Below are 14,499 nucleotides of genomic sequence, written 5' to 3' on the forward strand. Positions count from 1 at the left end.
AATGAAGGAGAAAGAAAACAAATCAGAAAGTCACGTAGATCATTTTGTCTAAGAAACAAAAAAAAAATCAGACTATAAACAAATTTTTGTCAGTTCAGTAATTAAAGCAAAGTCTATATGGCTTAAGAGAACAATCAAAGTGCACAGAAGGCAGTGGGTTTTTGTTTGCTTTCCATTCCTCTTCACAGTAAGCTCCAAGGCAGCCTCTTTGGAGCCCCTTCTCCATCCCACACACATCCTATCCAGGTGCAGAGAGGGGGATGGCTCACAGGATTTTGGCTCAAGCCCATGTCTTTGCATATCCCTTGCCATCTAATGAGCTGTGGATCATTATCCCAAAGTCAAAAGCCCTTAAACACACCCATTGGAGTTTTTGGTTTTGAACTTTTTCTTTCTGGAGCCTTTGGAGAGGAACAGCGATCCAGTGCCAAAGCTATCCAGAATCTGTATACACTAAGAGCAGCAGTGCTCAGAGGCAGTGCCAAAGAGCAGTTCCGAGATTGGCTGCCCTGTCCAAGAGGCACTGAAAGGTGAGAGCAAGGCTGAGCTTGCCCTTGGACCTCACCTGCTCAGCTGAGGTGCCACCAGGCTACTTCTAACCAGTCACCATGGGCAGGAACAGGCAGCCACCATAATCCGTGCCAGGTTGGTTTCAACAACCTGCCTTGAAAACACCACCACCCAGTGCCACAGCTGTCCCGCATCCCCCCAGAGGGGACAAGGACAATCTGCAATAACAGCAGTGCCCACACATGCCCTGATGGACCTTAGCAAGCAGCAGGATACCAATTTTCCTGGCTGACCTACACCCACCTGGGAGGAAATGCCAGATGCTGGAGTGGCAAGGACTTGCCTACTTACAAATTCACTTTTCAAACTCTTGTGGTAAAAAGTCTGGTGATCCAACACTGTTGCTAGGTCCAAGGGCTGGACTTGGGTTCTTTAAACCCTTGACAACTACCTTGCAAATAAACAACTTGCTGCTAAACATGACAGGCTCAGGAAAAAGACAGAAAAGAAGAAAACAAAAAGGGAGCTATACAAAAGGATGGAAAAGAAATGAAAAATCCCCCCTTTTCTTTCCAAGGGCTGTAGCTTCAAGTGCACAAAGCAGATCATAAATGTGCACAAGGTAACTCATGACCCTAATGCTTGAAAAACATGTTTAACTTTATTTGGAGACACTTTGGTGTTTCTCCCAGATATGAAGCTAAAGGATCAATAAAAGGCACCTGTAGACACCAAAACTCACCCAGACTCTGTGACATGTCTTTGTACTAAAAAAATTAAATCAAACTCAGCTACTGTGTACTTTTTTACAGACCAGTAGGCAGCACTGCAGAGTCCAGGTGAGAAAGAATGTTCAACTTCTATTGACAGAGCAGGATAACTTTCATGATCAAAAACCTCATCAATTAGTAGACTCTCTAGCTTGCCACTGCAATCTCAATTGAAAGATTCATCTGTCTTGCTGGGTTGTGTCCTTTGACTTTTAAAAAATGACGGATTCAAATGGCACATGCAGTCTATGAGGGAGGATTAGAGCCACACCAAAAATAAACTGACCTTGCATCTGAATTATTCCCATTTGCTTCACTCACCGCTGCCTACAGTGCTCTTTTGAGCCATCTCCTCTTCTAAAGGCCCTGGAGTTGGAATATTTAAAGAATGCAGCAGGTCCCATTTGAACAAGAAAGAAAAGCAGGTCAGCAATTCAGAATAATGCACCAGTAGTGAGCCTAGAGCAGACACAGTGACACATCTGAGCCTAAGTTGATCAGCCAGTGCTCGTAAAGTGGGGAGCAGCAATGAGAAGAGAGGAGGTGTCTGCTTTTCACATTAAAAATTTGTCCCTTTTCTATAGTTTCTTACTTGACCTTAATGACGGGGAAAAATTAAAAGAAGAAAAAAGATTAGAGAAAAGGGAAGAAAAAGAGGCCTGGGAGGTTTTACATTTTCTCTTCAAATCACATCACAAAGTCACTCATTGCATCTAGGGAATTAATCTCCTTGTTTGGGAATGGGGGAACAGAGGAGGAGAGAGAAAGAAAGAGGGAAGAGAAGGGCATGGGAGCTGCTTCCTGAAGCAGTGTTACAAAAAGCGGTTAAAAAACCCCTACTATTCACAAGTGGTTAAAATCATCAACTTTTCAGAATGCCTTTTTTTTTTCTTTTTTTAAACAAAGGTTCAGCTAGTTCAGCTCCATATCTTTAGAGTTGATTGTCTTCAGAAAAAAAAAAACGCAGCCTCATCTGTGTTCCCATCCATTTCTACCCTGATAGAGAAGTTGCCCACAGTTCACCGCACCGGTCACGCACACACAGTCACCGCGACGGGTCCCCCCAAGTGCTGCCGGCGGTTTGGCTGTATCCCCCAGCCCCATCTCAGACGAAGGAGGAGAACCCTGTCACTGGAGTCCGGGAGCTGGGTGCAGGCTGTCCCGTTGGGGTATACACCCCTCCTGAGCTCTGTGTTGTGATGACAGTCTGGAAATAGGGCTCTGTCTCGCTGGCGGCACACTCCTCGTATCTATAGGATGCTGGGTGCTTCACCCCTTTCTGTTGCCGCTTCCACGAGTTGTAGTACGTGGGGTCGCTCATGTAGTGGTTCACAAAGGAGTGCTTTGGCAACTCGTCTTCGTAGTCAGAGTCAGTGGCCTGGAGCATTGTGGGGGGGAATAAAAAAAAAAATCAGCCATTAACATCTATGATTTAGCCTGTTCCACTCTAAAAGAAATTAGAGACAAGTTTACTATCATCAGCTGACAGAAACTGTAATTTTAGGGTAGGATGGTTTGTAGTCCAAGTGTAACACGTGCTGGACTGTAGAACAGCACTGTGCTCTGGCTTAGCCAGGCTTTGCTGCTAGAGGGAGAGTCCCCTGATGAACGCTGGTGATAAGAGATGCAGAGAAATCCCTTTTAATTCCCTGCAGAACGCTGCGGCGGGAGAAAGGAGTTCCTATTTTGACACAAGATGCAGGGAAGTGTAGAGACGTCATAGGAAAACCAACAGCTTTCAATCACATAATCAACAAGACTGTAATTACGATTGCAATTGAGAATACCTCTTCTTTTGATGCAAGGATAGAAAGAATGTCTTCCCTGCAAATGCACTGAAGTTAGCCAGACATGCTGCTGTTTGTGGTGGTCAGACCAGGCCACCTGCACAGTCCTGGGTTTGGCTTGCAAGCCCCATTAAGTATTGAAAATTAGTTTTATCACTGAAAGGGAATTAAGGAAATCAGTTTTTTTCAGGCAACTCTGTCTGTGTGTTCCAGGTGATTATTGGTGGTACAACAAGGTACACAACCAGCGGCGACAGAAGAAGGAGAATGCAAAATCTGGAAAATAAGAACTGCCAGGCAGGAGGGGGTGCTTTCGTGGGATGGCTCAGTCACAGCCCTGTCTTCAGAGCAGATCTTACCCCTTGAAACATTTATCAACGGCAGCTGGATAGCTTCAAAGCTCATCTCAATATCGAGTGGGAGCTCTGCCGAGATGTAACCAGCTTTGTGCATCTGCCCCTCCTCTGAAGTCCTGCTGCTGTGATACAGCTGGAGGAATCGCAGAGCACTCATATATCTCCTCCGAGTACAGAGACCGCGGCAAAGCCTTGGCCGCGGAATCCAAGCACATTTTCCTTCTGTTCCCACCGATGTTCCCACCAATAACAGCCACAACCCATACCACGTACAAACATTTACCCAGTCATTTCCATATCTCATGCCTTCTCTCAAATCTCTGGTTTAAGCATGCAAAAGCTTTTATTCCCCTCCCTACGCCCCGGTAACCTGCATAGCTGATTCTAAAGGCAATTAAATATCAAAGTAGTAGCTGCCTAAGAGATACAAGAGAGAGACGGGTAAGTGCAGCTCGTAACTGTTAGTTGCTGCAATTAGTTTCAAAAGGTTGGTATCGTTCTGATCTATGACACCACACAGCAAACACGCATCCTTCTTGATCCTGCCTGCCACACAACCAGTCTTTCCTCCTCTAAAGTTCCTTTTTAATGGTCTCTGAAGAACAAACCTCAAATGCTTTGTGAACCATCATTTGAAAAGGGCACTGCATCCATCATCCCACTTCTTTGCTTAGATAGCTGCTTCGATACTATTTCATGCCCATTTTGCAGCATAGAGGGTGATGGACAGAGCTGAGAACTTTTTTCCCAGTTTTCCAAATCTGAGCAAAGTAGCTCTTTACACCTTCCACTATTACCCATGCTTTGGCTCTTTCAGAATTATGTACTGTTTGATTATTTTAAGAATGTAAATCAGGTGCCTTGATACGTAATTAATATTGCAACTAAACCCTACCAGCATTTACTAATTATTCCAGAAGGTATTCAGCAAGTTTACCTCCTAGAAAAAGGCTCCGTTGTGCCAGCTGCCAGCCTCGGGAAGCCAACACCCAGCTCCCTCCAAAGACCTTCCCCAACAGGTGTTTTTTGTGGCATGCCTGGAATATCCCCAAATTTGGACCACTTCACAGCCAGCGGGTGCTGAGAGCAGCTCCAGAGTCTTGGCACTGCTGCAGGGAACATCCTGCCAGCACTGCCCTGTCTGTTTTTGCAAGGGGCTCCAACAAGAGTGCCTCTGATGACTGCAGCGCATGGCAGCACGGCAGAGCACGGCAGCAATAGCTTGGGCAGGCTGGTCCTCAGCTGCAGATACAACCAACCTTACCTGCAGTCCAAAAGATCCCCAAAGCCTGGTTTTCTCTGTCCTTATCAAGAATCAAGGTGTTGCACTTTGCACCAGCCCACACCTCCAAACATGATGCTGTAGCTCCATAGCCTAATGTTAAGGTAAAAAGTGCCTGGGAAGATGCGGGATAAGGTGGGCATCCAGAAGAAAAGCCTCTACGTCCTGAGCAGAGGCAGGTGGTTATGGATCACTCACCAGAAGCAGCACCCAAAGGTGTGAACTCCTCTAGCTATCATGGATGTGTTCCCTCCATCAAAGGCACAACGCTACCACTGCCTTTGCCATGTCTTCTGACTCCTTCCCCAGCCCACCATCACTCTTACTGACTCAGTCACGCTCAACCACCCCCCAAAGAAACAAGCCTCTGCTGAAAAGATGGATCACAGCTGAGCTGAGGTGTCATAAGCATAAGGAGAAAATACACAAACTTCTAGTGGCTCCTTACTGGTCTTCCTGATGTCCCCACAGACATACAGAAACATAAAGACAACTAAAAGGCTGGAAGCTCTAAGAAGAAATGCTGAGAAGAAGCTGTATCCAGAAGAGCGACACATGACTTGATAGGTATAATAATACTGATGCAGCCACTTGATTTCTGTCCATCGCTAGCAGAAAAATCTTCACCCACAAAACTAATATATTTTCTGTACCTAAGCCAAGTTCTTTCGAGATTGCCAGAAGTCAACATAATAAAGAGGAGAAATACTGGGAACACTTTTAGATGGGCTGCTGCCATTTGAAATAACAGTGTCACTTGGACTGTCCATCAACAGAAAGAGTTTAAAACAATACCACCTGCTGATAATCTGCCCACTAATTAGTCCATTATACCAACTGAAAGAGAACACTAATTTGGTGTAAATAAGGCCAGTGCCTTTCAGAAGGGATTTTCATGAAACATATTGCTGCACTAACTTCAGCCTTTCACCATCATTAACACCGATGCTGGAAAGGATAACCTACTTGTTAGTGTCCGTACCATGTTTTCTTTGTGTTCCCTTCAAAACAGGCAGGAACTGACTATTCTGTCCATGTTTCTAAACTATCTTCTAAGGTTTGCTCCAAACAAGGTACTAATAACCACCCTTACCAGCAAGGAATTCTTTAAACTGCCATCCCGCATCCCTCTCTGCCCTGATGAAAATCAAGGCGTAGCAAGATAAACCTGTTTTGCATGACAATACAAAGACAAGACAAGACAGCTTATACTAGAGGATTACTTTTTAGTGGTTTTTAAACTATTGAGTAAATAGAAATGCTGCAGGGCTCTCTGCTTTGTTTTCAGTTTTCTCCCTTCCGTGCAACTGTGGCTTTGTTACCTTGGAAACCTCCGTAGGCTGGGGTGTGATTGGGTGCACGGTGACAGTACAGACTGTCAACCAAAGGTGGATGCCTTTGAAACAACAAATACAGAAAATGAGAGGCTATTTAAGTATTTTATTGACAGCATGAAATGCACAAGTGCTGTTCAGAGGCAAAGCAGCGACCAGAATTGGCTACCTTAGTCAATGGGAAATTTAAAAAAAAAAAAAACAAAGATAACTGGAACTATTTTCAAGTGACTGCATAAGAAACAGCCTTATGAGATTATTTCTAAAAATGTAGACAGCAGCAGTTTCTTTTGGTTGATATGAAATGAATATGCTGTAAAATAGACAAGGTAACTTACTATGCAAAAAGACTTCTCCAGACACGGAAACCCTTGCTTATGTAATGTGTCACCTGCAGCTGGTTTCCACATGATGCCCAACTTGTCAAAATCTTTGGAGAACTTTGTTGGAAACAAGTTAAACCATATTCCCTATTAAGCGTTAAATGGAAATTTATAATATCTTCCTACAGAGCTGAGAAAGCAAAAGTCAGACTGCAGAGAGCAGCTGGGAAGACCAGAGCACCACCAGCATTCAGCACTGACTGATAATGTGCTGAATATTATCTCCTGAAAACAGATTTTGAGGGACCAAAGACATGTGAGAACAAACACACACACACCCCCCTCCCCTCCTATAAAAGTGCTCTTCCATGGCTGGATGACATCGCAGATATATCATCGAATTCCTGTACATGGTGAACACCAAATTTCTTCAGGTTATCTGTCCAGAGCCTCATCCACTTGACTCATTATCTAAAAGCCTATTATTATTAATCATTTAGAAATTACACTCTTAGCACTCTCTTGCTCCATACCTGCCAATTAAACTACTTTAACCTCATTACCAGTACTGGTGCTTGGCTTTCATGACGTGGAGTAAGTTAACCACTTGATTTATGAATATTAAGAGTATTGCTTGGTCTGCTTCATTTTCTTTGTTTCGCTCTTGCTCTCCTCATCAGGAGGGAGCTTGGAGGAAGGCTCCCAGGCAGCTGTGCTCTAAGTGCAGTCAGTCAGCCCGAGAGTTTCTCGCAGACTTCCTCATGTTCAGTAAACCCCATGAGACTTGAAGCCAGTGACCTTCCTTCTTTTCCATATAAAATCTTGACACCTCAGGCAATAGGGGTAAGATTAAGCAGCAACAATACGACATGTGGGTTGAAAGCAAAAGCACAGTTTTTGGCCCTCCCTGCCCTTACGTGCATTGTATTAAGTGGAATTCGAGAGCCACGCAAAGATGTATTAGAGGAAAATAGCATCAGGACCCAGCTTGCTGCAGAGGACCAAACCTGTGTAGAGCTCTTATATAAAAAGGTATCGTTAACTCTTTGTATAATGAGAAACATTTCTGCCTGCTAAGAGAGGTGGAAATTCTGAATTTCTCAGAAAACAGAGCTCATCTGTTAAGATCTCCTTTGAGAGTAGAAACAAGAAGAACAGAAAAGACAAAGAGGAAGAGCTAATAGGTACAGGAACACTTGAAAAGAGAGTGGTCAAACATCTGTACCCACCTCTGCCCCAACCCACCCCCACCTCCTGCCTGTACCAGCCAATGTAAACAGCATTTTCAGGCTGATCAAAAGGCAGCATCTCCTATTGCTACCTCTGCTGCGAGCGTATTAACATTTCATGCCTAAAAGCACTCCCCACCACAAAAAAAACCCAGGCATCAAAGACATTATACGGAAGGGCTGCATATCTAAGCCCCAAGGAAAAACAGGAGGCACATTTTGTTCACATACTTACATGCACACACAGATTCACAAAAACATTAGAATCTCAATTGAGACCTTCAGGCTCGACTGCAATACACAGTAAATAAATAATATTTATAATAGCCTGAGAAAAAAACAAAAATCACTTTCTTCTATGCTGTACAAACAGCGCACATAGAAGGCAGTAATGACACCCTGCAAGTAGACTTCTGCGTATTACCAGGAAATACCACATGGGGCATTGAAATTAATGTCAAAAGGTGCCAGTGCTAAATTCATGATCATGCTCAGCAAACTGTTTTAATGACAGGTTTAATGCTGAGTTGTTACAGTGACATGACCAAAGCACTATGGGTTTAATCTGGAGGGTAAAGCTTGTGCATTGCATAGACAGCAGCTTGAGCTACACCCAGGAAACCTGCCTGCACGACGGGTCGGCCGCAGGGCAGCACATAGCAGCAGGCTGTCCATGGTAATTAGCAGGAGGTGAGAGCTAGGTAGCCAGGAAAAGCAGCTGTAGCTGCAGGTGCAGAAAAGCTACAGATGAAAACTGTCATCTTCTTTCACTGCTTGCTGCTCTTGATTTATTCTTGCTAGAAGGGTCAGGTTTGGAATGGTTTGGCCCACTGCTCGCTTCTTGTGCTGTCAGTTCGGATTCGACAGGATCTCAGCTGACAACATATAATTTTAAAGACAGATTTACCTTTCTGGGTATCCCTTGAAGTCTACCTATTCACCCCTGGCCACCACTGGGCTTTTATAGACCACAAGCTCTTTCTTTCTTCTTAAAGGGGATACAAGACACAAGATGGAGCACTGCCAGATGGATAATGCCAGCATACACCTACCTTCCTTGGAAAACAGAGTCTAGAGGCAACTTGAGCAGAAGGCTCCTCTTGAGTTAGACTAAGGCTGCAGGCTGGGGTGTTCAGAAACCTGAGTGCTGGGCACTCACAGCCATTGCCATGCGCTCCTTGGCAGGTTTCTCATGCCCCGCTTACCCCCGCTGTAACAGAGGCAGCAGTTATCACCACGCAAGACCGCTCTTATGAACCTTGGTGTTTGCTGTAGCTACCTAAAAAAGGCACTGTGAAAACTTCAAACCACATTCCATACTTCAGTCCCACCTGCAACCTCACCCAGACAGCAGATGCAGCCAGCTGGTTATTTTGCAGCATATATTTTTTTCCGAAAGTGCTCCAAGCTTGCAGCCCCCAGGCAGAAGGGGACATGCAGCCCCTTCCAGAGAGATGAGCACACACTGGCTGACTGATTGCACTTGCCTTTCTATGTAACACTTGAAAACTGTGAATATCTGCCAAGGCCAGGTCTGGAATCTGCCCTGGCTGGGTCCTGCTTGTAATTTTTTCCTTTGACATTTCAATTTTAAGATGTGATGCAAACAGGCCGGTGAATTAGACGTTTTAAAGTCCCCAAAACAGACAAACAATGACACCACAGTATATTGCAGGTATGGGACTGGAACTTAAAAACTTGCCTGGGTCCATCAGGCAAATGAATGCCTGCAGTGACTGAGCAACATTTGGCAAGGCAAAGGGGAACCCTTACCTCCGACTCTGACACTTCTAAGGGCTTCTCGTTCAGGCCCAAGCCCTCGGTCAGCACGGCTCCGTTGTACTTGTTGCAGATATCCTCATCAGAGTAGTGCAGCCCCCCCGGGCTTGGGCGAGGAGGAGACCTAGGAAACGTAAAGGGTGAGTGTGTGGGATGTTGTTTTTTCTCTGAAATGACACAAGTAAAGACACAATTAAATCTTGCTTAGAAGCCAGGGTCAGAGCCTGGGACATTAAAGTCCTCCCTAGATCCTCCAGACAATGGTCTCTCCCCTTTATCCATTTAACAGTTGCTTGAAGCTAGATAAAAAGCCATTTCCAAGAGCGTTCCAAGCTTCTCACCTGGTTCCATTCTTCTTTGAGAAGGTGCTCTTGATGTTCAGGTGTCTGCTGTTGAGCTCCAGGGCAGTGAAGCCTCCATTATCCAGGGTGACTGACTCTTCCACATTGGAGATGATTTTACCTAGAGCCAGGCAATGAAAGATTCAGCTGAAACAAAGGCACTTTTCCCCCAAATACAGCTGTAACAGCTAACTTTCCCTTCTTTGTGTGTTTTCCATCATTAATTACTTGAAAATCTCTTTACCTTTATTACTGGCAAATGAATACAATCAGAGTGAAGGAGAGGAGCTTATCAGGAGTGTGAACAGGCAGAAGGAGCCAAAAAAGGGGAAAGAATGAGCCAAGGATGGATACATTTCATTCAGAGGTAAGTATCTAAAACAGTGCAGATAAACGGTGTTTATTCTTGTCTTTTGACTATAAATAGAAACCAGGTGATTAATTCAGATGGCCACTGAGGATGTCCTAAATCAGGTGCCACGAATCCCATTCAGGCCAACTGAAGCAAAGCAAGAGAAAGTAAAACTAGGAAAGGCAGAAAAAGAGAGAAAGAGGGGGAAAAAAAAAAGCAGGAAAGAAAGCAAGAGATAGGTAGGGTAAGTGGAGAGCAAATGGGAAAAAGATGTCAGAGCTGTAATAAGGATAAGATATAGATGTGAGAAATCCCTGGACAATGTAAGGCAGGGAAAATGACAAGGGACTAGAAGAAAAGGGAAAATATAGCAAAGTATATTATTTCTTGTAATCAAATGTAGCAAGAGCTTATTCTCTCTCATGCTCATTCTTTGTAATCCTAAAGGTGTGAGCTCAGCTCATGTGCCAGGGAGAAGGGCCGGTTGCATATTGCCACTTTGCAGCGGACAGGTACTTTACTCTCAGCTTCAATTTCAGTGCTGCATTAAGACTCAGTGTGAACACGGATATCTGACAGTACAGGTCAGACCTGTCTTTTCCTGTCTGTCCCCCAAACACAGAGCAAAACTAAGAAGATGAGTGATTTCCTATGAGCTATGCATACAAATATGTAATAGTATCAACTTGGTAAAATGCCACAGTATTCATACATCTTGTATCTCATGGGACTGAAATCTGATTTTCTAACACTTGTTACAAGTGAATTATAAAGAAAGAAAAGATCTTCACTTTGGGACTGAATTACTAAATACTGCTTAGAAGACTCCTTCATTACATTAATCCCTAAGAACGGGTAGCGCAAAGACCCATCCACCTGATCCTCCTCATTAATGTGCCTTTTTTAGCACCTCCTGGCATCAGAGCAATTTCTTGCTGGAGGTGGAGGAGGCTATCAGAGAAATACACATGTGAACAACCCTTCCAGGACTTTATTATATCAGGAGAAGAAAAGGTAAAAACAATATTCAGAGCTCAAGATCTGGGTGTTTTGAAAGGGGACTATTTTAACGTTCCTAGCTACAGAGCAGGCAGCTCCCGTTTCCTTTCAGAAGGGAGATTGGTAAAAATCATAACTGCAGGAAAATTCAAAGCTTGATTCTCATTATGCCTTAAAGTCTAACAGGTCCAGATAACCAAGACACCTCCTAGCTGCTTGGCCCCCAGCCCAGCAACTGCAGCTTGGCTTACGGAATGAATGTGAGATGCAGGGCACTCTATTTAATATAAAGGAGTTGTGATATAGTCCTCACACATACAGACCTAGACTATTTGCGTTGGGTACAGCCATGGAAAAGCAGAGTCTTTCTCCTTCTCCCCATCTATCAGGGAATGATGACAAAGCTAAATGAAGTCTCAGCTCATTCCTTTTTTTATGGTCTTCTGCCAAGCATTTGACCCAGTCTCCTTGGCTTTTGCTACAGGCCCTGGGACTTCCAGATGCTGTCCTATCCAAGTCCATGGCTAGTTAGCATCCAAAACCTGGTAAGATGGGGAACTCTTTGCCCAGTATGGCTATGGGAAAAGATATTTCTACCAAACCAGACTAAAAAGATCTGAACCTCTGCCAAACAAAATACCTATAAAGAGAGTCCACGCTGAGGAAACCAGGGGTTCAAAGGGAAGACGTTCCTAATTCCCACAGCTCTTGAGAGTGTGTGCACAGCATGGAGCTGATGTCGTACCTGTGCTGCAGTTCTTGTATTTCTTGCTCTGGCCATGCAGGACCAATGCAAACACCACCAGAAGGATGAGGATCAGACTTGAGAGAGCCATCACCAGCAGGAACCACCACTCCTCATAGAAAGGGGCTTCTGTTTGTGCTGAAAGAGCAAAAAACAAATAACTATTTCTCTTTATGCTCACTCAGAATTTCCCCTTCTGCCCCACAGCCATAATAGTGTTCAGGAAAGAGAGGTGTTCAAAGGAGGTAACAGTCTACCGGGCAACCAGACTTTCAAGAGGCTTGCTGATATGTCTAGATGGCAAAAAGAACAGGAGCATATCACGGCTCCAACATCTCCGCAAGCATCTTTCACACACTCGGAGCAGAGCTCCAGAATCCATAATCCAGAAGTTATCACCAAGCTAAGAGAGATAGGTTTCTTCCCACAGCTCTGCACACCTACATTTCTTGACTACCGTGGTATGTTTAATACTCCCTGGGTCAAAGGAACTACTAACATATCTGTCATGACCCACAATTATTCCACTTTTTAAGAGGCTTGCCCCGCCAAAATGCTGCTCAGTGGCTCTGATTTCAATTTTTTCTATTTGAAAAATACAGCTAGTGCCAGGGAACAAAGTACACTTGGTTCAGTGTCTTTCAGTACCTCCATTAACTCTAACTTCCAACATTCACTGCTACTCTATACCATTTCCCCATCTGCTTAGCCAAGCCTGATGTGCAACACATGGTTATCAATACAGTTGCCTGGATTTTGTGTGATCTCAAGTCATTTCACCCCATTTGACCTCAATTTGAGACACAAAATGACACTAACTTCCCCTTCCTAGAGTTATCTTGCTAGTCTTGGTTTAAAGTAATATGTATTGCTATTTTCTTGTGGTGATATTCTCTTTGTCAGCATCCCTCAGCTTTGTGAAAAAATGCTACCACTGGATCACAAACTAGCAGTTGGATACAATTTTCCTGTAGTCCATAAGGAAGAAGAACACCTGGTAGGAATGAGTGATGCCAGGAGACCAACTTCAACCCCTTCGATCACTGAACCCAGGCACTCTCTTTCCCTGACTGTCCTGAGCCCTGGATCGAAACACAAGTCTGTTGTAAGCCTGATGATATGAGCTCAAAATTTGTCCCAGATCACTGGCTATTCTGCAGCAGTGAAAAGTTGCCACAATCTTTCTTTGCTGGGAGGCCAGGCCAGGACAATAAAGTCCTAAAGGCAAACTGCACAAGCCATGCTGGGCTGAGCAGATTCAGTGCAATTTATACCTCCCTGTGCTAGCTGAAGTGGCCAGCCTAAAATGCTTTATACTTTTATGGCTGTGAATCTCAATGGAAACCTCTTACTTTCATGCAGCAATTTGAGATGAACACTGAAGCATCAAAAGGAGGTGAATTAAATAGTTCTGTTCAAGTGGAGACCTTACAAACAAGCGGTTTATTTATAAAAAGCATCAGAAGGAGCTGCGTGCCCAGCTTCAGAGGAATAATGTCTTCCAGGAACGGAAAGACTGACATGATTACTGACCCTTTACATTGTGTTATAGCCTCTGTGAAACCACAGATAGGAAAGACACTGACTTTTGGTGTTTGAAGTGAGTTGTCTATGCCCTTGTCCTGAAGGAGAAAAGCAAGGGTAGCACTCACGTGGAAATCCATAGCCAGCTCTCACAGGCTAAGTGGTTAATTGTGTAAGGACAAACGCAGCCGTGATGGCGATAGCAGCATTTACTACTCTTGCCTGCTGGGTAACTGTTGAATGGTGTTTCTGCTTTTCACTGGAGGAGCAAAGAGATAAAAGCCACTCCAGATACTGGAGCATTGCCAGGTTCTCAGGACTCTCCAGAATTTTGAATCACAAAGCTGCTTTATCAGGTTCTTTCATTCCGCTTGTCTGTCTGTGCTGACGCAGCAGGGATGAAACCTGTTGCTCAAAAGCAACCTGGGAGTCCAGCTGGCTCTGCGAGGGTGAGAGCAGACCTGGGCGAAGCTTTCACAAGGGAATGCTCTCCCACTTCACGACAGGCTCCTGAACTCGAGCTGCCCAGGCATGGCAAACGGAGCAGAATTTGCTTGTCGAGGTATTGAAGTTCCTTCAGAAGCCCAGAGTTGCTCAAAGGGATTTTGGAAGCACGTTTAGGCCATAGGCCCTGTTTGCTGGGAATAAGCACAAGAGAGCAGGGAGGGAAGAGCCCGAGAACATCACCAGCGAGCTGCTCTGATGAAGGGGGACTGGATGCACGACACCATACTGGAACTGTCAGCACAGAGGATATCAGGAATAATTTTGTGAAACAACACTTTCATATTTTTGAGAGCTAAATACAAAATAGCACAGCGAATATTTATCAGAGAACCCTGGGAATAAAAAGAAGGAAGCAGAATAAACAAAACAACAGCCTAGGAGAGGAAAGGAGAAAAACCAAATGACTTGTAGACCGTGTACATTAGTCTTAGGGCAAAAGATCTTACATATAAACACTCAGGAAATTCCTGACAAGGTTCTTTGTCAAACTTAAAAATGGCGCACACACATTTTTCCTCTTGAGAGGAAAGCATACGGTAATAACAAACCTTGATTCACCACTATATTACTTTGGTTTTATCCTAAAACAAGTGAAAACAAGCTGCCCTTGATTATTTGTTGCAGCTAGAGAATTTGGGGTTTGTTTTTTTTGTTTTTTTTT

General features: G+C 44.2%; 1 protein-coding gene across 1 annotated transcript in view; it reads right to left on the reverse strand.

Annotated features, from left to right (window-relative positions):
• Positions 1 to 1,825: 1,825 nt before the first annotated feature.
• The window catches only part of SDK1 (sidekick cell adhesion molecule 1), a gene marked incomplete at its 5' end in the record, with an annotated part of 412,638 nt that continues 399,964 nt past the window's right edge, over positions 1,826 to 14,499 (reverse strand). Inside the window, 4 exons of the mRNA XM_082006804.1 lie at positions 1,826 to 2,658; positions 9,365 to 9,494; positions 9,712 to 9,832; positions 11,808 to 11,945. Of these exons, the coding sequence (XP_081862930.1) occupies positions 2,386 to 2,658; positions 9,365 to 9,494; positions 9,712 to 9,832; positions 11,808 to 11,945 (662 nt within the window). The 3' untranslated portion in view covers positions 1,826 to 2,385. The remainder of the gene's footprint in view (positions 2,659 to 9,364; positions 9,495 to 9,711; positions 9,833 to 11,807; positions 11,946 to 14,499) is intronic.

This window comes from Phaethon aethereus (assembly GCF_964289735.1).
Source record: "Phaethon aethereus genome assembly, chromosome: 15".
Lineage (NCBI taxonomy): Eukaryota > Metazoa > Chordata > Aves > Phaethontiformes > Phaethontidae > Phaethon > Phaethon aethereus.